Source organism: Bombina bombina, chromosome 11, assembly GCF_027579735.1.
Source record: "Bombina bombina isolate aBomBom1 chromosome 11, aBomBom1.pri, whole genome shotgun sequence".
Lineage (NCBI taxonomy): Eukaryota > Metazoa > Chordata > Amphibia > Anura > Bombinatoridae > Bombina > Bombina bombina.
In genome coordinates this window covers 10,959,150-10,982,485 of record NC_069509.1, presented here as the reverse complement: position 1 = coordinate 10,982,485, position 23,336 = coordinate 10,959,150, and the positions used below count along the sequence as shown (strand labels likewise).

The 23,336-nt window shown below is 36.5% G+C and overlaps 1 protein-coding gene across 1 annotated transcript in view; it reads left to right on the top strand.

Annotated features, from left to right (window-relative positions):
- PHGDH (phosphoglycerate dehydrogenase) overlaps nt 1-7,989 on the top strand; it is a 150,249-nt gene extending 142,260 nt beyond the window's left edge. Inside the window, exon 12 of the mRNA XM_053694850.1 lies at nt 7,793-7,989. Coding sequence (XP_053550825.1) covers nt 7,793-7,920 — 128 coding nt within the window. The 3' untranslated portion in view covers nt 7,921-7,989. The remainder of the gene's footprint in view (nt 1-7,792) is intronic.
- Nucleotides 7,990-23,336: the final 15,347 nt, after the last annotated feature.

Genomic DNA, 23,336 nt, shown 5'->3' with positions numbered 1-23,336 from the left:
TACTGACCTAGTAGAATGAGCTGTAATTCTTTGAGGCGGAATTTTACCCGACTCAACATAGGCAAGATGAATTAAAGATTTCAACCAAGATGCCAAAGAAATGGCAGAAGCTTTCTGGCCTTTCCTAGAACCGGAAAAGATAACAAATAGACTAGAAGTCTTACGGAAAGATTTCGTAGCTTCAACATAATATTTCAAAGCTCTAACAACATCCAAAGAATGCAATGATTTCTCCTTAGAATTCTTAGGATTAGGACATAATGAAGGAACCACAATTTCTCTACTAATGTTGTTGGAATTCACAACTTTAGGTAAAAATTCAAAAGAAGTTCGCAACACCGCCTTATCCTGATGAAAAATCAGAAAAGGAGACTCACACGAAAGAGCAGATAATTCAGAAACTCTTCTAGCAGAAGAGATGGCCAAAAGGAACAAAACTTTCCAAGAAAGTAATTTAATGTCCAATGAATGCATAGGTTCAAACGGAGGAGCTTGAAGAGCTCCCAGAACCAAATTCAAACTCCAAGGAGGAGAAATTGACTTAATGACAGGTTTTATACGAACCAAAGCTTGTACAAAACAATGAATATCAGGAAGAATAGCAATCTTTCTGTGAAAAAGAACAGAAAGAGCGGAGATTTGTCCTTTCAAAGAACTTGCGGACAAACCCTTATCTAAACCATCCTGAAGAAACTGTAAAATTCTCGGTATTCTAAAAGAATGCCAAGAAAAATGATGAGAAAGACACCAAGAAATATAAGTCTTCCAGACTCTATAATATATCTCTCGAGATACAGATTTACGAGCCTGTAACATAGTATTAATCACGGAGTCAGAGAAACCTCTATGACCAAGAATCAAGCGTTCAATCTCCATACCTTTAAATTTAAGGATTTCAGATCCGGATGGAAAAAAGGACCTTGTGACAGAAGGTCTGGTCTTAACGGAAGAGTCCATGGCTGGCAAGATGCCATCCGGACAAGATCCGCATACCAAAACCTGTGAGGCCATGCCGGAGCTATTAGCAGAACAAACGAGCATTCCCTCAGAATCTTGGAGATTACTCTTGGAAGAAGAACTAGAGGCGGAAAGATATAGGCAGGATGATACTTCCAAGGAAGTGATAATGCATCCACTGCCTCCGCCTGAGGATCCCGGGATCTGGACAGATACCTGGGAAGTTTCTTGTTTAGATGAGAGGCCATCAGATCTATCTCTGGAAGCCCCCACAATTGAACAATCTGAAGAAATACCTCTGGGTGAAGAGACCATTCGCCCGGATGCAACGTTTGGCGACTGAGATAATCCGCTTCCCAATTGTCTACACCTGGGATATGAACCGCAGAGATTAGACAGGAGCTGGATTCCGCCCAAACCAAAATTCGAGATACTTCTTTCATAGCCAGAGGACTGTGAGTCCCTCCTTGATGATTGATGTATGCCACAGTTGTGACATTGTCTGTCTGAAAAGAAATGAACGATTCTCTCTTCAGAAGAGGCCAAAACTGAAGAGCTCTGAAAACTGCACGGAGTTCCAAGATATTGATCGGTAATCTCACCTCCTGAGATTCCCAAACTCCTTGTGCCGTCAGAGATCCCCACACAGCTCCCCAACCTGTGAGACTTGCATCTGTTGAAATTACAGTCCAGGTCGGAAGAACAAAAGAAGCCCCCTGAATTAAACGATGGTGATCTGTCCACCACGTTAGAGAGTGCCGAACAATCGGTTTTAAAGATATTAATTGATATATCTTCGTGTAATCCCTGCACCATTGGTTCAGCATACAGAGCTGAAGAGGTCGCATGTGAAAACGAGCAAAGGGGATCGCGTCCGATGCAGCAGTCATAAGACCTAGAATTTCCATGCATAAGGCTACCGAAGGGAATGATTGAGACTGAAGGTTTCGACAGGCTGTAATCAATTTTAGACATCTCTTGTCTGTTAAAGACAAAGTCATGGACACTGAATCTATCTGGAAACCCAGAAAGGTTACCCTTGTTTGAGGAATCAAAGAACTTTTTGGTAAATTGATCCTCCAACCATGATCTTGAAGAAACAACACAAGTCGATTCGTATGAGACTCTGCTAAATGTAAAGACGGAGCAAGTACCAAGATATCGTCCAAATAAGGAAATACCACAATACCCTGTTCTCTGATTACAGACAGAAGGGCACCGAGAATCTTTGTGAAAATTCTTGGAGCTGTAGCAAGGCCAAACGGTAGAGCCACAAATTGGTAATGCTTGTCTAGAAAAGAGAATCTCAGGAACTGATAATGATCTGGATGAATTGGAATATGCAGATATGCATCCTGTAAATCTATTGTGGACATATAATTCCCTTGCTGAACAAAAGGCAATATAGTCCTTACAGTTACCATCTTGAACGTTGGTATCCTTACATAACGATTCAATAATTTTAGATCCAGAACTGGTCTGAAGGAATTCTCCTTCTTTGGTACAATGAAGAGATTTGAATAAAACCCCATCCCCTGTTCCGGAACTGGAACTGGCATAATTACTCCAGCCAACTCTAGATCTGAAACACAATTCAGAAATGCTTGAGCTTTCACTGGATTTACTGGGACATGGGAAAGAAAAAATCTCTTTGCAGGAGGTCTCATCTTGAAACCAATTCTGTACCCTTCTGAAACAATGTTCTGAATCCAAAGATTGTGAACAGAATTGATCCAAATTTCTTTGAAAAAACGTAACCTGCCCCCTACCAGCTGAACTGGAATGAGGGCCGTACCTTCATGTGAACTTAGAAGCAGGCTTTGCCTTTCTAGCAGGCTTGGATTTATTCCAGACTGGAGATGGTTTCCAAACTGAAACTGCTCCTGAGGACGAAGGATCAGGCTTTTGTTCTTTGTTGAAACGAAAGGAACGAAAACGATTGTTAGCCCTGTTTTTACCTTTAGACTTTTTATCCTGTGGTAAAAAAGTTCCTTTCCCACCAGTAACAGTTGAAATAATAGAATCCAACTGAGAACCAAATAATTTGTTTCCCTGGAAAGAAATGGAAAGTAGAGTTGATTTAGAAGCCATATCAGCATTCCAAGTCTTAAGCCATAAAGCTCTTCTGGCTAAGATAGCCAGAGACATAAATCTAACATCAACTCTAATAATATCAAAAATGGCATCACAGATGAAATTATTAGCATGCTGGAGAAGAATAATAATATCATGAGAATCACGATTTGTTACTTGTTGCGCTAGAGTTTCCAACCAAAAAGTTGAAGCTGCAGCAACATCAGCCAATGATATAGCAGGTCTAAGAAGATTACCTGAACATAGATAAGCTTTTCTTAGAAAAGATTCAATTTTTCTATCTAAAGGATCTTTAAACGAGGTACCATCTGACGTAGGAATGGTAGTACGTTTAGCAAGGGTAGAAATAGCCCCATCAACTTTAGGGATTTTGTCCCAAAATTCTAACCTGTCAGGCGGAACAGGATATAATTGCATAAAACGTTTAGAAGGAGTAAATGAATTACCCAATTTATCCCATTCCTTAGCAATTACTGCAGAAATAGCATTAGGAACAGGAAAGACTTCTGGAATAACCGCAGGAGCTTTAAAAACCTTATCCAAACGTATAGAATTAGTATCAAGAGGACTAGAATCCTCTATTTCTAAAGCAATTAGTACTTCTTTAAGTAAAGAGCGAATAAATTCCATCTTAAATAAATATGAAGATTTATCAGCATCAATCTCTGAGACAGAATCCTCTGAACCAGAAGAGTCCAAAGAATCAGAATGATGGTGTTCATTTAAAAATTCATCTGTAGAGAGAGAAGATTTAAAAGACTTTTTACGTTTACTAGAAGGAGAAATAACAGACAAAGCCTTCTTTATGGATTCAGAAACAAAATCTCTTATGTTATCAGGAACATTCTGCACCTTAGATGTTGAGGGAACTGCAACAGGCAATGGTACATCACTAAAGGAAATATTATCTGCTTTAACAAGTTTGTCATGACAATTATTACAAACAACAGCTGGAGGAATAGCTACCAAAAGTTTACAGCAGATACACTTAGCTTTGGTAGATCCAGCAGGCAGTGGTTTTCCTGTAGTATCTTCTGGCTCAGATGCAACGTGAGACATCTTGCAATATGTAAGAGAAAAAACAACATATAAAGCAAAATAGATCAAATTCCTTATAAGACAGTTTCAGGAATGGGAAAAAAAATGCCAAACATCAAGCTTCTAGCAACCAGAAGCAAATGAAAAATGAGACTGAAATAATGTGGAGACAAAAGCGACGCCCATATTTTTTGGCGCCAAATAAGACGCCCACATTATTTGGCGCCTAAATGCTTTTGGCGCCAAAAATGACGCCACATCCGGAACGCCGACATTTTTGGCGCAAAATAACGTCAAAAATGACGCAACTTCCGGCGACACGTATGACGCCGGAAACGGAAAAGAATTTTTGCGCCAAAAAAGTCCGCGCCAAGAATGACACAATAAAATGAAGCATTTTCAGCCCCCGCGAGCCTAACAGCCCACAGGGAAAAAAGTCAAATTTTTGAGGTAAGAAAAAATATGATAATTTAAAGCATAATCCCAAATATGAAACTGACTGTCTGGAAATAAGGAAAGTTGAACATTCTGAGTCAAGGCAAATAAATGTTTGAATACATATATTTAGAACTTTATAAATAAAGTGCCCAACCATAGCTTAGAGTGTCACAGAAAATAAGACTTACTTACCCCAGGACACTCATCTACATGTTTGTAGAAAGCCAAACCAGTACTGAAACGAGAATCAGTAGAGGAAATGGTAAATATAAGAGTATATCGTCGATCTGAAAAGGGAGGTAAGAGATGAATCTCTACGACCGATAACAGAGAACCTTATGAAATAGACCCCGTAGAAGGAGATCACTGCATTCAATAGGCAATACTCTCCTCACATCCCTCTGACATTCACTGCACGCTGAGAGGAAAACCGGGCTCCAACTTGCTGCGGAGCGCATATCAACGTAGAATCTAGCACAAACTTACTTCACCACCTCCCTTGGAGGCAAAGTTTGTAAAACTGATTTGTGGGTGTGGTGAGGGGTGTATTTATAGGCATTTTAAGGTTTGGGAAACTTTGCCCCTCCTGTTAGGAATGTATATCCCATACGTCACTAGCTCATGGACTCTTGTTAATTACATGAAAGAAATAGTGTGATATAGTGTAATATAGTGTGATATAGTATAACATAGTGTGATATTGTATGAGATAGTGTGAGATAGTATAATTTAGTGTGATATAGTATAAAATAGTGTGATATAGTATAAAATAGTGTAATATAGTGTGATATAGTATAAAATAGTGTGATATTGTATGAGATAGTGTGAGATAGTATTAAATAATGTGATATTGTATGAGATAGTGTGAGATAGTATTAAATAATGTGATATTGTATGAGATAGTGTGAGATAGTATAATATAGTGTGATATAGTATAAAATAGTGTGATATTGTATGAGATAGTGTGAGATAGTGTGATATAGTGTGATATAGTATAATATAGTGTGATATAATATAATATAGTGTGATATAATATAATATAGTGTGATATAGTATAATATAGTGTGATATAGTGTAATATAGTGTGATATAGTGTAATATAGTGTGATATAGTATAAAATAGTGTGATATAGTATGAGATAGTGTGAGATAGTATAATATAGTGTGATATAGTATAATATAGTGTGATATAGTGTGATATAGTATAATATAGTGTGATATAGTGTGATATAATATAATATAGTGTGATATAGTATAATATAGTGTGATATAGTATAATATAGTGTGATATTGTATGAGATAGTGTGAGATAGTATTAAATAATGTGATATTGTATGAGATAATGTGAGATAGTATTAAATAATGTGATATTGTATGAGATAGTGTGAGATAGTATAATATAGTGTGATATAGTATAATATAGTGTGATATTTTATAATATAGTGTGATATAGTATAATATAGTGTGATATAGTGTGATATAGTATAATATAGTGTGATATAGTATAATATAGTGTGATATGGTGTAATATAGTGTGATATAGTGTAATATAGTGTGATATAGTGTAATATAGTGTGATATAGTGTAATATAGTGTGATATAGTGTAATATAGTGTGATATAGTGTAATATAGTGTGATATAGTGTAATATAGTGTGATATAATATACTATGGGGTGATATAGGGTTATTTACAACTATCTTGTTCTCTTAGTACTGTATATTAGTACTTACTGAGTCATATGTATACAGGGTGTGTAGTTACTTTGTACTGTATATTAGCAATCACTAAGTAATTACTGACCCATCTGTATACTGGGTGTCTAGTTACCTAGTACTGTATATTAGGAATATTACTCACCCATCTGTATACAGGGTATCTAGTTACCTAGTACTGTATATTAGCAATATTACTCACCTATCTGTATACAGGGTGTCTAGTTACCTAGTACTGTATATTAGGAATATTACTCACCCATCTGTATACAGGGTATCTAGTTACCTAGTACTGTATATTAGGAATATTACTCACCCATCTGTATACAGGGTATCTAGTTACCTAGTACTGTATATTAGCAATATTACTCACCCATCTGTATACAAGGTATCTAGTTACCTAGTACTGTATATTAGCAATTACTAAGTTATTACTGACCCATCTTTATACAGGGTGTCTAGTTATATAGTACTGTTTATTAGTAATTACTGACCCATCTGTATACAGGGTGTCTGGTTAACTAATACTGTATATTAGCAATCACTAAGTAATTACTCACCTATCTGTATACAGGGTATCTAGTTACCTAGTACTGTATATTAGCAATATTACTCACCCATCTGTATACAAGGTATCTAGTTACCTAGTACTGTATATTAGCAATTACTAAGTTATTACTGACCCATCTTTATACAGGGTGTCTAGTTATATAGTACTGTTTATTAGTAATTACTGACCCATCTGTATACAGGGTGTCTGGTTAACTAATACTGTATATTAGCAATCACTAAGTAATTACTGACCCATCTGTATACAGGGTGTCTGGTTACCTAGTACTGTATATTAGCAATCACTAAGTAATTACTCACCTATCTGTATACAGGGTATCTAGTTACCCAGTACTGTATATTAGCAATCACTAAGTAATTACTCACCCATCTGTATACAAGGTATCTAGTTACCTAGTACTGTATATTAGCAATTACTAAGTTATTACTGACCCATCTTTATACAGGGTGTCTAGTTATATAGTACTGTTTATTAGTAATTACTGACCCATCTGTATACAGGGTGTCTGGTTAACTAATACTGTATATTAGCAATCACTAAGTAATTACTCACCTATCTGTATACAGGGTATCTAGTTACCTAGTACTGTATATTAGCAATTACTAAGTCATTACTGACCCTTCTTTATACAGGGTGTCTGGTTACCTAGTACTGTATATTAGCAATATTACTCACCTATCTGTATACAGGGTATCTAGTTACCTAGTACTGTATATTAGCAATATTACTCACCTATCTGTATACAGGGTATCTAGTTACCTAGTACTGTATATTAGCAATATTATTCACCCATCTGTATACAGGGTATCTAGTTACCTAGTACTGTATATTAGCAATATTACTCACCCATCTGTATAGAGGATATCTAGTTACCTAGTACTGTATATTAGCAATATTACTCACCCATCTGTATACAGGGTATCTAGTTACCTAGTACTGTATATTAGCAAGATAACTGACCACTTCTCCTTCCTCCCCAGAGGTGCTGTCATCGTCCGGGGTTCAGCTGGAGACGTTTCACACATCAGAAGGATTCAGCATTGCTGGCATCTCAGCGCCTCTGTCGGACGTCTCTCTCCTGGGTCCCTGTGTGCAACTCACCCTCTAACCGCCCCAGGACCCACAAACTGTCTGTGTCAACTAGTTTGTAATTAGCCATTAAACTGCTGCAAATGAACCTCTGTATTGTGTCTGACTGTATATATAGGTACATACTTAAGCGATATACTTTAGCCATTAAGCACTTACAGAGCCAAAGCTCCGCAAATCTGCAATACATTTTATAGCGTTTCAAACTATCAGGTTGTCAGCACATATTGCATTGTTTTGTAGCCCAGCAACACACCTCTTTATCTTGTCTCCTCTTCTGTGGCTATTGACAGATATTCGCTTCTGCTCAGATCATTTAAGTGTTGCAGGGTCAATGGTCTGAAGTCCCTTTTCACTTTTTTGAGTGTATGGAAAAAGCATAAATTTCAGAATTAAACTAGAGGGAAAGAACAGGTAAGATAAAGAATGAAAATAGACTACAATTGTATGGGGGTTTTAATAAATACTCTGATATATTTTATTTGGAATACAGTTTTGTGTACATTATGTCCTTGTCAGACCCCCAGTGGCACCTGCTGATCAGAAGGGGACAAGTGGGGAGAACAGAATACATAAATATGTTGTGTTAGTGTAATATGCACCTGAATGACTGGACATGACAGGTATCAATAGCTAGTCCTACTAATAAATCATACCTCATGCTCAGGATTGTCTAGCACTGAGTATGTCTGGCACACTAATATGTTGTACGTGTACCCAGGTACAGTATGATGGTATCTAGTAACAGTATATGGGTACCTAGTAACAGTGTACGGGTATCTAGTAACATTATATGGGTACCTAGTAACAGTATAGGGGTACCTAGTAACAGTATAGGTAGGGTTGCCACCCGTCCTTTAAAATACAGAACACTTATAAATTACACATGCTGCAGGGTGTGCAGGGAGGAATTTGAATAGTGTTGTCTAGAAACACAATACATGTTCCTCCCTGCACACCCTGCAGTATGTGTAACTCATAAGTGTCCAGGAAAACATGGCTGAGGTGGCAACCCTAAGTATAGGGGTACCTTGTAACAGTGTATGTGTACCTAGTAACAGTATAGGGGTACCTAGTAACAGTATAGGGGTACCTAGTAACAGTATAGAGGTACCTAGTAACAGTATAGGGGTACCTAGTAACAGTATAGGGGTACCTAGTAACAGTATAGGGGTACCTAGTAACAGTGTACGTGTACCTAGTAACAGTTTACGTGTATCTAGTAACAGTATAGGGGTACCTAGTAACAGTATAGGGGTACCTAGTAACAGTATAGGGGTACCTTGTAACAGTATAGGGGTACCTTGTAACAGTATAGGGGTACCTTGTAACAGTATAGGGGTACCTAGTAACAGTATAGGGGTACCTAGTAACAGTATAGGGGTACCTAGTAACAGTATAGGGATACCTAGTAACAGTATACTGGTACCTAGTAACAGTATACTGGTACCTAGTAACAGTGTACGGGTACCTAGTAACCGTGTACGTGTACCTAGTAACAGTATTTGTGTACCTAGTAACAGTATTTGTGTACCTAGTAACAGTATTTGTGTACCTAGTAACGGTATATGTGTACCTAGTAATGGTATATGTGTACCTAGTAATAGTATACGTGCACCTAGTAACAGTATATGTGTACCTAAACAGTGTAACAGTGTAGGTGTACCTAGTAACCGTGTATGTGAACCTAGTAACAGTATATGTACACCTAACCAGATACAGTGTACATGTACCTAGTAACAGTATACGTGTACCTAGTAACAGTGTAGGTGTACCTAGTAACAGTGTAGGTGTACCTAGTAACAGTTTACGTGTATCTAGTAACAGTATAGGGGTACCTAGTAACAGTATAGGGGTACCTAGTAACAGTATAGGGGTACCTAGTAACAGTATAGGGGTACCTAGTAACAGTATAGGGGTACCTAGTAACAATATAGGGATACCTAGTAACAGTATACTGGTACCTAGTAACAGTGTACGTGTACCTAGTAACAGTATATGTGTACCTAGTAACGGTATATGTGTACCTCGTAATAGTATACGTGCACCTAGTAACAGTATATGTGTACCTAAACAGTGTAACAGTGTAGGTGTACCTAGTAACCGTGTATGTGAACCTAGTAACAGTATATGTACACCTAACCAGATACAGTGTACATGTACCTAGTAACAGTATACGTGTACCTAGTAACAGTGTAGGTGTACCTAGTAACAGTACATAACAACTAGCTAAACTAATTGTAAAAAAGGTGCACAATTAAGTATAGAAGGATTAGCTCCACGATATGAAGTATCTGTTAACTCAGCAAAAACTGATTGACATTTGTAGAAAAATATTATTCCATTATTATTCTATTTCATTCACACATTACTGTCTTTATTAGAAAATTCTAAGTTACAACCAGGAATAATCAATCATGCAATAGCTTAAGCTAAATTTTAAAAACACTTAAAGGCTGCAGTAATTAGTAATGGTATACCAGTAAGCTAATATTTGACCATGGTAAGCAGGTTAAAATAAACAACAAGGAGAGACGGAGCTACTCCTGTCGGACCTCTGATGCGCGTTTCACAAAGAATGCTCCCTCTGAGTAAGCGTTCTTTGTGAAACGCGCGTCAGGGGTCCGACAGGAGTAGCTCCGTCTCTCCTTGTTTATTTTAATCTGCTTACCATGGTCAAATATTAGATTACTGGTATACCATTACTAATTACTTCAGCCTTACAGTTACATCCTAATTATAACTATAAGATTAATTTAGCCCTCGGATTGTAAGGGCTTAGTTTATTCAATGTAATTTCTAACTGTTGGCTGATAGTTATTATTCATGAATATTTTTGCAGTAACTTACCTGGTTTAAGTGTTTTTAAAATTTAGCTTAAGCTATTGCATGATTGATTATTCCTGGTTGTAACTTAGAATTTTCTAATAAAGACAGTTATGTGTGAATGAAATGGAACAATAATGTAATAATATTTTTCTACAAATTTCAATCAGTTTTTGCTGAGTTAACAGATACTTCATACGGTGGAGCTAATCATTCTATACTTAATTGTGCATATTGATATGATGACCTATGCCATATACCCCCACCCCCTCATGGTTCTTCCACCATGGCTTGCAAAAGGTACTACTGGGCCATTCCAGTGTACCTAGTAACTGTGTATGTGCAACTAGTAACAGTATGTGTGCACCTAGTAACCGTGTACCTAGTAACAGTATATGTTAGTAACTGTGTACGTGTACCTAGAAACAGTATACGTGTGCCTAGAAACAGTGTACGTGTACCTAGTAACAGTATATGTTAGTAACTGTGTACGTGTACCTAGTAACTGTGTACGTGTACCTAGTAACTGTGTATGTGTACCTAGAAACAGTGTACGTGTACCTAGTAACAGTGTACGTGTACCTAGTAACGGTATATGTGTACCTAGTAACAGTATATGTGTACCTAGTAACGGTATATGTGTACCTAGTAATAGTGTAAGTGTACCTAGTAACAGTATACGTGTACCTAGTAACAGTGTACGTGTACCTAGTAATTTAAAAAGAATGATTATGGACTCTAGAAAAAGACCATAAAATTCAAAACACAGGCGCTAAAGCAGCTTAAAATAGAAAATATATAAAAAATGGTTTGTGAGCATATAACGCAATCTATATATGCAAATAATGACACCCAGTGCGGATTGAATCAACAAAAGAAGTGTGAACAATAGAAATATATAAAATATATATATATTTAATTACGTAAGTGACAAAATAGAATAAAATGATTTGCACACATAAAAGCGCTGATCAGGCCCAATATTGAAGTGTAGTATACATATTAGCAACAATATAATACAAAAAATGAAACAATGTGAAAAGTTTAATCAATTTCCAGTTGAGATTCGATGTGATGATTTTTTTCAGTCAGCCCAGATTTTGAAGGAGGATTTAGATCTTCAATAAGAGCTGGAACGAGATGAGGAAGACCAATAAAACGACAGAAAAGGCAACAAAATATGGTTTTCACTTCTACTTACACCGGAGATCGGTGGTTGAATCTTATATGTTCCTTTCAGTAGCGTGAGGCTCCAAACCGCAGTGGGCAGCGACAATCAATCCAGCGGAAAATATGCAAACACCTTTGCACAGGTAACTGGAAAACTGCACCTACGGAGGCCGGAGAGAGACCAGAACAGAGCAACGCGTTTCAACCCGTAAGCAGGGTCTTTTTCAAGCTCCCAACAGATAGATAAGAGTGTTTTATGTAGCCGATACAATTAGGCTATTGGTTAATTTACGTCAGTGGGCGTATGTCAAGATATTTTGCCAGCCGTAGTGTTTGTGTATCACAGTTCACTCGATGCTCTAACATATACTATATTGTGCCAAAAAACAACTCCATGTGTACATATATGCCTCTATTTAAGATGCACAACTCTGGTTGTATCCAATCCGCACGGAGGTCTCTCTGACCATATATAAAAAACATTATGCTCGATGCAAAAAAACTACCTATAAAAATCAGCTCCAAATATAAAATGTAATTTATGCAAAAAAAAATTGTAATTAAAAATGTATGTGGAGATATACATATATAAGATATACAAATCTGTAAAAATAAGAAATATATAAAAAAATGTATAAAAAATATATATAAAAAATAATAATACGCTCATAGTATAAATTTGAATGGTTTAAGGAAAATATAAAAGTATATAGAAATATATATATATGTATTATATATATATTAGTGACAATCAAAAAGGTATATTACGAGGAAGGACAGCAGATGACCCTAGAAGGATACATTGAAAGTTTAAAGTTAAAAATTGAAAAATGTATATATAAGCTAGATATGTAGATAGAATAGGAGGTCAATCTTTTAGAAAGCAACCAATGTCGAAGTCGACATTCAGACCTAGTGGTTGTAACGTTTTTAGATCAAAGATCCATTTACTTTCTCTTTTTAAAAGATCATTAATTATATTTCCTCCTCTCCATTTCTTTTTGACTTTTTCTATTCCGAGATAGGAGAAATAGTTTAAATTCCCATTGTTACACAACCCAAAGTGTTTGGCAATTGGTAGGTCTTTATTTCTTTTTAGTGTAAAATTTTCTATAGACCACATATGTTCTCTGATACGCGTACGTAGGGGTCTGGAGGTCTCTCCTGTATATTGTAGACCACATTTACACTGAATGATGTAAATAATATTGCTATCCGAGCATCTAATGAGATCTTTTATCTTGTATGATTTTCCTGTTACATTTGATTTAAATTCTCTACATTTAGTTGAGTGTTCACAAGACTTACAGGTTAAGCAGGGATAAAAGCCTAAAAGGCTTTTGCCCTTTATGTCTAATTGGTTAGCACTGTTCACAGGACTATTATTATTATGTGTTGGTGCCAAAATAGTCTTAAGATTTTTCACTTTTTTATACACTACTTGTGGTCTTGGTGGAAGACCAGGACCTAGTATTTCGTCATTTTTAAGTAACTTCCAATGTTTGTTCAAAATCTTCTCTAGTAAATATTTATTTTGACTATAATTTGTAATGAAGGGAATGAATATCTGCTCGTTCCCTTCCCTATCTTTGTTAACGGTGTGTATAGTTTGTTTTGGTTTGGCGATTAGTAAGGAATTTCTGTCGACTGATCGAACCTCATTGAGAGTTTTATCTATCTTGCTTTCTCTATACCCTCTCTCTATAAATTTGTTTTATCAAACGACTGATTTTCAAAGTCTGTCAGGTTTGTACAATTTTTACGAATCCTCAGAAATTGCCCTTTGGGGATATTGTCCAACCATTTTTTATGGTGACAACTAGTATAATGGATGTAACTATTCGCATCAACCTTTTTAAAAAAGGTCCGAGCATTTAATTCATTGTCATTAACAAAAATTTCTAAATCAAGAAAGTTGATAGTGGTTTAATAGTTTCCCTTTTTTGCGTAGTTAACCCTTTTTTCTTTTTGTCTTTATTTTTACCAACTCTCACTTTTTAGGATTCACTGCTGCAGAAACCATGACTGATTCCAATCTATTAAAATATAGGGAGGATATCTATAAAGGTATTTATGAGATTTTTTCTGGGGGACAGCCGGTAACCCTTGAAAGTTCTGGTGGTTTATTTAAACTTATGAAAGAATTGGAGGACAAACTTTTATCTGAATTAAAACATAGAATTGAGTTTATTTTCATTGAAAAATATATAGAACAAAAAAGAGTACCACGTGGTCTTAGAATCAAGAAAGAATGTGCTTTTAAAGTAGATGATATTAATTTAAAAAAAAAAGTGGAACGAAATTTTAGAAGAAGCTTCTTTTAACTTACTTAGATTAATCAAGGATCATAGAAATGGAATGCTGACTAAATTAGAACAGGAAATCAAAGACTTAGAAGTCCAATTAAAAATTTATGAAAATAGCACAGAATATATTGATTTAGAAAGAGATATTAAGAAAACTATCAATAATACTAAAGAAGATATTTTGAAAGTAAAGGTTAAAAAATTTGAAAGAGATAGAGAAGATTATCTATCGCATATCAAAAACCCAAATTGGGATAATTATATTTCACATAGATGGAGAAGTGATGTGAAAACATCAAATGAGGAAAGTACAGGAGACATTTCTAATACACATATGTCATATACACCTAGGAGAAATAATAGACATCAGGGGATCTCTTACACCAATAGGGCCCACATTAACAATCCTACCTATAGAGAGATTGATAGAGAAAATCATTTTAGGCCAGTCCAAAGACAATTAGAAAAAGATAAAAATAATTATTTCCAAAACACCAATAGAAGACAGGCTGTGGACAATAAGCATGATTCTGACCACTTTAGAACTCGAGATAGGTCAGATCCACATAACCAACATATTACTAGAGATGAAAAGTATTTAAATGTATCCACTTCAAATAGTCATGCACAATCTCACTCTTTCCCTAGAAGACAAAATGCCCAGAATATTGAGTACAGAAACTCTAATGTTTCAACCAGAAATTATGAACATACACACCAATATAATAGACATTCAGACTATGACCTAAGATTGTCAAATAGATTCTCTCCGTTGTCCAATCATGTAGACACTGACTATAGAAGATCTGACTCATATAACGGATCTCCACAAGTTTTGGGGAACCGTTTTTTAGGCCACGGCTCAAGTACCCAACCAAGCCCATTACCACAAAGAATGGTAAGAAAAAGAAGGGCTTCAGAAAGCGAGGCAACAGGGGAGGACTTAGGCGAAATAAAAAAGTCAAGGGTTTAACTAATATAGAAACTGAAAAGAACCCAAATATAGGCATTTTCAATCTTAGCAAAGAACCTTTAAGTGAAAAACATGAGGAAATTTTAAGTAAAGGATTGTCTTTTGCTCCAACTAGCAATCTAAATAGATTTAATACGTTTGTGGATGCTCACAAATTTGTACGAAAATTAACAGTAAAAAAAATGGTTTATGAGATCTAGTGCTGAGAAAGCAGCCTCTAACTGTTTGATATCTGATAAATTTATTCATACCAACCTAAAAGAGAAATCTAAATTTTACCCAAAAAATGAAAAGGGACCCATCATTGAATCTTTTGAAAAACTGATACTCAGGGACATTGAAAATTTATCTGAAAAAAAACTTAAAAATGCTCATAATAATACAACTAAAAAGCAACTAAAAGTAATAAAAGAATTGGAGGAAAATAAAAACATCACGATCAAGCCCGCCGACAAGGGCGGCGGGATTGTGGTTATGGATAGTTGCAATTATCAAAAAATGTGTAATAATATAGTCACAGATGAATCGACTTATAAAAAGCTAAAGTTTGATCCCACAGAGAAATACAAATCCAGTTTAACATCCATTCTTAATAAAGCTAAAGAGGAAGGAATCCTAAATGTAAAAGAACGTGAATACCTTCTTCCTAAGTTTCCAAGAATTTCTCTGTTATATTGTTTGCCCAAGATACATAAGAGCATGATAGATCCCCCAGGCAGGCCAATTATTTCAGGCATAGGCTCTCTAACAGCCAATTTATCTGAATATTTGGATGTTTTCTTGCAAAAATATGTAAAACTTCTTCCATCCTTTCTAAAGGATTCAACAGACGTATTGAATCTTATTAGGGATATACCATGGCAGGATGACTATTTGTTGGCATCCTGTGATGTTGCATCTCTATATACGTGTATCAATCATAAAGATGGACTTAAAGCTATTAATTTTTACTTAGAACAAGATATATCTATGAATTATGAACAGAAGACTTTCATTTTAGAAGCCATTGAGTTTATTTTGACACACAATTTCTTTTTCTATGAAGGATATTTTTATAATCAAGAGAGAGGTACAGCGATGGGCACCAGGTTTGCCCCAAGTTATGCCAATTTATTTATGGGGTATTGGGAACATCACTTTTTATCAAATTACCCACTTGGGGCAAGCCTGGTGTCCTTCAAGAGATATATTGACGATATTTTAATTATTTGGCGAGGAGACTGTCCATCACTAGATAAATTTGTTGAAGATATGAACACCAATGAAATTAATCTCAAATTTACCCATACACGTGATAAAACCACTATCAACTTTCTTGATTTAGAAATTTTTGTTAATGACAATGAATTAAATGCTCGGACCTTTTTTAAAAAGGTTGATGCGAATAGTTACATCCATTATACTAGTTGTCACCATAAAAAATGGTTGGACAATATCCCCAAAGGGCAATTTCTGAGGATTCGTAAAAATTGTACAAACCTGACAGACTTTGAAAATCAGTCAAGTTTGATAAAACAAAAATTTATAGAGAGAGGGTATAGAGAAAGCGAGATAGATAAAACTCTCAATGAGGTTCGATCAGTCGACAGAAATTCCTTACTAATCGCCAAACCAAAACAAACTATACACACCGTTAACAAAGATAGGGAAGGGAACGAGCAGATATTCATTCCCTTCATTACAAATTATAGTCAAAATAAATATTTACTAGAGAAGATTTTGAACAAACATTGGAAGTTACTTAAAAATGACGAAATACTAGGTCCTGGTCTTCCACCAAGACCACAAGTAGTGTATAAAAAAGTGAAAAATCTTAAGACTATTTTGGCACCAACACATAATAATAATAGTCCTGTGAACAGTGCTAACCAATTAGACATAAAGGGCAAAAGCCTTTTAGGCTTTTATTCCTGCTTAACCTGTAAGTCTTGTGAACACTCAACTAAATGTAGAGAATTTAAATCAAATGTAACAGGAAAATCATACAAGATAAAAGATCTCATTAGATGCTCGGATAGCAATATTATTTACATCATTCAGTGCAAATGTGGTCTACAATATACAGGAGAGACCTCCAGACCCCTACGTACGCGTATCAGAGAACATATGTGGTCTATAGAAAATTTTACACTAAAAAGAAATAAAGACCTACCAATTGCCAAACACTTTGGGTTGTGTAACAATGGGAATTTAAACTATTTCTCCTATCTCGGAATAGAAAAAGTCAAAAAGAAATGGAGAGGAGGAAATATAATTAATGATCTTTTAAAAAGAGAAAGTAAATGGATCTTTGATCTAAAAACGTTACAACCACTAGGTCTGAATGTCGACTTCGACATTGGTTGCTTTATAAAAGATTGACCTCCTATTCTATCTATATATCTAGCTTATATATACATTTTTCAATTTTTAACTTTAAACTTTCAATGTATCCTTCTAGGGTCATCTGCTGTCCTTCCTCGTAATATACCTTTTTGATTGTCACTAATATATATATAATACATATATATATATTTTTTTCTATATACTTTTATATTTTCCTTAAACCATTCAAATTTATACTATGAGCTTATTATTATTATTTTTTATATATATTTTTTATACATTTTTTTTATATATTTCTTATTTTTACAGATTTGTATATCTATATATGTATATCTCCACATACATTTTTAATTACAATTTTTTTTTGCATAAATTACATTTTATATTTGGAGCTGATTTTTATAAGTAGTTTTTTTGCATCGAGCATAATGTTTTTTATATATGGTCAGAGAGACCTCCGTGCGGATTGGATACAACCAGAGTTGTGCATCTTAAATAGAGGCATATATGTACACATGGAGTTGTTTTTTGGCACAATATAGTATATGTTAGAGCATCGAGTGAACTGTGATACACAAACACTACGGCTGGCAAAATATCTTGACATACGCCCACTGACGTAAATTAACCAATAGCCTAATTGTATCGGCTACATAAAACACTCTTATCTATCTGTTGGGAGCTTGAAAAAGACCCTGCTCACGGGTTGAAACGCGTTGCTCTGTTCTGTTCTGTTCTTGTCTCTCTCCGGCCTCCGTAGGTGCAGTTTTCCAGTTACCTGTGCAAAGGTGTTTGCATATTTTCCACTGGATTGATTGTCGCTGCCCACTGCGGTTTGGAGCCTCACGCTACTGAAAGGAACATATAGGATTCAACTACCGATCTCTGGTGTAAGTAGAAGTGAAAACCATATTTTTGTTGCCTTTTCTGTCGTTTTATTGGTCTTCCTCATCTTGTTCCAGCTCTTATTGAAGATCTAAATCCTCCTTCAAAATCTGGGCTGACTGAAAAAAATCATCACATCGAATCTCAACTGGAAATTGATTAAACTTTTCACATTGTTTCATTTTTTGTATTATATTGTTGCTAATATGTATACTACACTTCAATATTGCGCCTGATCAGCGCTTTTATGTGTGCAAATCATTTTATTCTATTTTGTCACTTATGTAATTAAATATATATATATTTTATATATTTCTATTGTTCACACTTCTTTTGTTGATTCAATCCGCACTGGGTGTCATTATTTACATATATAGATTGCGTTATATGCTCACAAACCATTTTTTATATATTTTCTATTTTAAGCTGCTTTAGCGCCTGTGTTTTGAATTTTATGGTCTCTTTCTAGAGTCCATAATCATTCTTTTTAAATCACTATATCAATTGAGGTTGGGAGTTTCCTCTTTATCACCACAGGTTTAATAGTTTCCCTTTTTTGCGCAGTTAACCCTTTTGTCTTTACGTGTACCTAGTAACAGTATATGTTAGTAACTGTGTACGTGTACCTAGTAACAGTATACGTTTACCTAGTAACAGTGTACGTGTACCTAGTAACAGTATATGTGCACCAAGAAACAGCATACGTTTACCCAGAAATAGTACCCGGCAACTGATCGCACACAGGGGGTCACACTGACGCTTGGGGTAACAGGGTGCTAGCAACAATGCGGAGAACCAGACCGCCAAAACTTGAGAAGCACAAAAAGTAAATGCTGCCCTTGTGAAGCTCAAAATCTTCAGATTTACTCAACGATATGGAACAAACATACTCGGAAAGGGACCTGACGTTCATCTTACGCGTTTCACGCTACATAGAGCGCTTAGTCATAGATTATGACTTTTTGTGCTACCTAGAAACACTGTACCTAGTAACAGTATATGTGTATGACGACAACGCCGCAGCGCTTAGGGCTGATCCAAAATATGGATTCCACTGGTCCCGGGCACCTTCATTCTGAGACAATGTAGTGTCCCGGAATAAGCAGTTAGTGACACAGCCGCGGATTGACCAGGGCGGCTTCCCGCAGGCGCAGCAGATTCAGGCACGTGACCACACGTCCCAGGCACCAGTATGAGGGAGGTAAGCGGGATATGATGACCTATGTCATATAACCTTGCTCCTTCATGGTTCTGCCGCCACGGCTTGCAAAGGTACTACTGATCCGGTCCAGCGGTAACCGGGAGGTGGCGAGGCACAGCAGCAGACACTGAGCAAGGAATGCAGGAGCCGTTGGTAAGTGTGGTCCTTGGGAACTGGCTTAGGTGAATTGGATAATGTCTTTGTGTCAACGATATCAATGGAAATTCCCCAGATATACCCTGTGTGTTTATGAATATTGACCCCAGTTATATCCCGCACCCAATAATATTCTACTGAGAAATACCTCAGGTTTACGAATATGTCAAGGAAAACTAGCATTTACCTTTTATTTACTACCAGATACCCCATGTGCCAGAAAAATAATCTTGTATCTGAGAAATTCTTAGATGTGCCCTAAATTTCCAAGAAAAAAAATATTTTTACCTTATTAATACCTGAGCTGAGAACTACCCCAGTTATACTCATTTCCCATTAAATAAGAAATACTCATGTACCAGTGAAATACCCACAAGTAAACCCCATGCACAGGAAAATAACCCTATACCACCCCCAAAAAAATCTATAAGATTTACCCCTGTATCCTGGCTTATTGCCAGTTTACCTTCAGAACCCAGTGACTAGGAACATACCCCCATATCTGTGATAGAATCCCTGGCCTGGGGAAATGCCCATGTACCTGGGGTATAATCCATTTTTATTTTGGTTATTTGTAGTGTGCCAATGTATTCTGTAACTCTATACCTGGGTACATTAAGTAAAGATAAAATCATGAAACTTAGCGCGGAAGTCAAACAATATGAATTAAAAGAATATTTTCAAAAATCTTATAATAAGGCTAAGGGTGGGGTGGAGAAATTTGCCAGATTTATCTCTGAGAAGAAAGAAAGAAAAATTAATAGAGATCTAAATGATTTCTCGGAGAATAAAGTGCATCTATGGGGTCAAAATAGAACAGTGGGAGTGGATTGAGACTATTCTGATAAAAGCAGGGATACAACCGATGCAGAAGGGTCTGATGGTGACACTCTCCCAAAACCCATTTTAAGAATCAGAATTCAACCACACGTTAGCAAAGACAAGGACAATCTCCCTTTAGGAGGAGAAAACGGAGGGGCAGGGGGACACAGACCAAGAACAAGGAGACAAGTACACTTCCATCAGAAAGCCCAACATAAAAAACAAGTGACAATAGTCTTAATATTATTAATCTTTCTGACCTAACATTGACAGACTCACAGATCTCAGTACTTAGAAAGGCCTTTCTTTTGTACCCACCACTTCATTTGACAAGGTCGAGACCATTAAAGATGCACATCTATTCGCTAGAAAAATACTGCTTAAGAAATATTTTTCATGTAGTTCAGAGGTTGGCATACTGGATAAGGATGATCTAGTGACAATTGATGATTTAATCACTCTGCTAGAGGAATCTGAACCCTCTAATATATGTTATCAGGACAATAGTTGGCAAACAATTTTAAAAGCAAAATCACACTTTGTGCCTCCTAATAATGTGTCACACAATTCCCTTACTTTTCTAAATCTGGTGTGCAATATCATCTTATCTATAAACAAACAAACAAAGGGTATTCAGCGCTTCCCAAGTCAGATAAGTATAAAAGTCTTAGTCAAGCAATGGACAATGTATAAAGCGTGATGTTCTGGGGATAATGGTTCAAGCAATGAAACGAGATACAACAAGCACAGTATAATGGCACAGTACCGTGTGTATGGATGGTCCCCAGAGATCAGTCTGTGTCCAAGAAGCTGAAAAGTCAGTATATTGCTACCGCGTGTGTGTAAACTCCTTGGAGTAGGGTAGTCTCTCCTCACCTCAGTGTAGTGTGGTAGAAAAAAAAACAGTATATCTCCGTTAATGATGATTTTATGTAAAATCCTTAGTAGCGTGTCGTGCTTGGAGTGCAGATACCGGGAGCAGCTGCTGATTATGGGAAACTTCCGTGTCAAAGGATCCAAGGTGAATAAAGCTGAAAGAAACAAACACTGCGCATCCCTTCTAAGAGTAAAAGTTTTAATAGGCAAATACAGCGCTTGTTAAAATAACACAAGATATAAAAGATGATCTGGCATTCAAAATATACAACCAGCTGCTCTGAGCCGTGCCGTCCAGCGGATTATCAGCAAGATAGGGAGATAGTTGGTAACAGCCGCAAACGAGATCTGCGCCAAAATCACTCGTGGGCTCTCTTGAGAAAGTCCTAACGTTATAGGACGAAACATGTTGAGGTCATCAACGCTCTGACGTCACGCACGTACCCGTATTATCCTAGCCTGACAGGAGAGCCCACGAGTGATTTTGGCGCAGATCTCGTTTGCGGCTGTTACCAACTATCTCCCTATCTTGCTGATAATCCGCTGGACGGCACGGCTCAGAGCAGCTGGTTGTATATTTTGAATGCCAGATCATCTTTTATATCTTGTGTTATTTTAACAAGCGCTGTATTTGCCTATTAAAACTTTTACTCTTAGAAGGGATGCGCAGTGTTTGTTTCTTTCAGCTCCATCATCTTATCTATGCCTAATAAAAGTACAATCCCAGAGGATAACTTAACGAAATCAGAGAGGGATGCAATGAAAGAGCTGGCTGTTATGTCTAATGTTCAGATAAAAAATAGTGACAAAGCAGGAAATATAGGGGGGCGTGTCCAAACAGCGACCAAGATGCCGCTATCTAATCCTGGCTGAACGAAGGAGCTGCTAAAACCATTGTTTATCACTACGCACTAAGCCTTTCACCAACGATGTGAAGCTCATCTATATATGTGGAGCTGCCTTAAACAAGTTTTAGATCAAATTTCAGCCAAGCAGATCGAATTAGAGGAGGTACGCAACGGAGGCCTAGCAACGGCCTGGACCTTCATCTACCCCCCCCCCACTATTCTATTCTGACAAGTCAGATTATCCAGCCATTTGAGCTGGAGTAAACATCATACTGCGATTCTTGGATACTTGAGCTTATTAATATCCCTCTCAATATTTACAGAAATCTTTTGCTGAATTCCGTTCCTCACACCATGGAAGACATTACGATAATAATATGGGCTCTTTTTGAGGATTTTGAACTGGCACTACTACAAAGCCTAGACCGCCTAATGCAGATAGCCCAGCCTATGAAGGTGCAAAGCCCAGATACTACAATGTCAACCCTAAATGTGCAGGTGTCAAGGGCTTAAAGGGACACTGAACCCAAATTTTTTCTTTTGTGATTCAGATAGAGCATGGAATTATAAGCAACTTTCTAACTTACTCCTATTATCAAATTTTCTTTATTCTCTTGATATCTTTAGTTGAAATGCAAGAATGTAAGTTTAGATGCCGTCCCATTTTTGATGAACAATCTGGGTTGTCGTTGCTGATTGATGGATAAATTCATCCACAAATAAAGTGCTGTCCAGAGGTCTGAACCAAAAAGAAAAGCTTAGATGCCTTCTTTTTCAAATAAAGATAGCAAGAGAACGAAGAAAAATTGATAATAGGAGTAAATTAGAAAGTTGCTTAAAATTGCATGTTCTATCTGAATCAAGAGATAAAAAGTTTGGGTTCAGTGTCCCTTTAAACATCCTGAATCAGTATGTGCTGACTTGGCCTCATGGGAAGCGGCCGATCTCGTGGGGTGGATGGCAGTGCATTTCACTAACAAACTTGAAGATTCGGATATTATTCAGGGCACCTCTCGAGATAGCTCAGGATATAGTTCTACTACGATG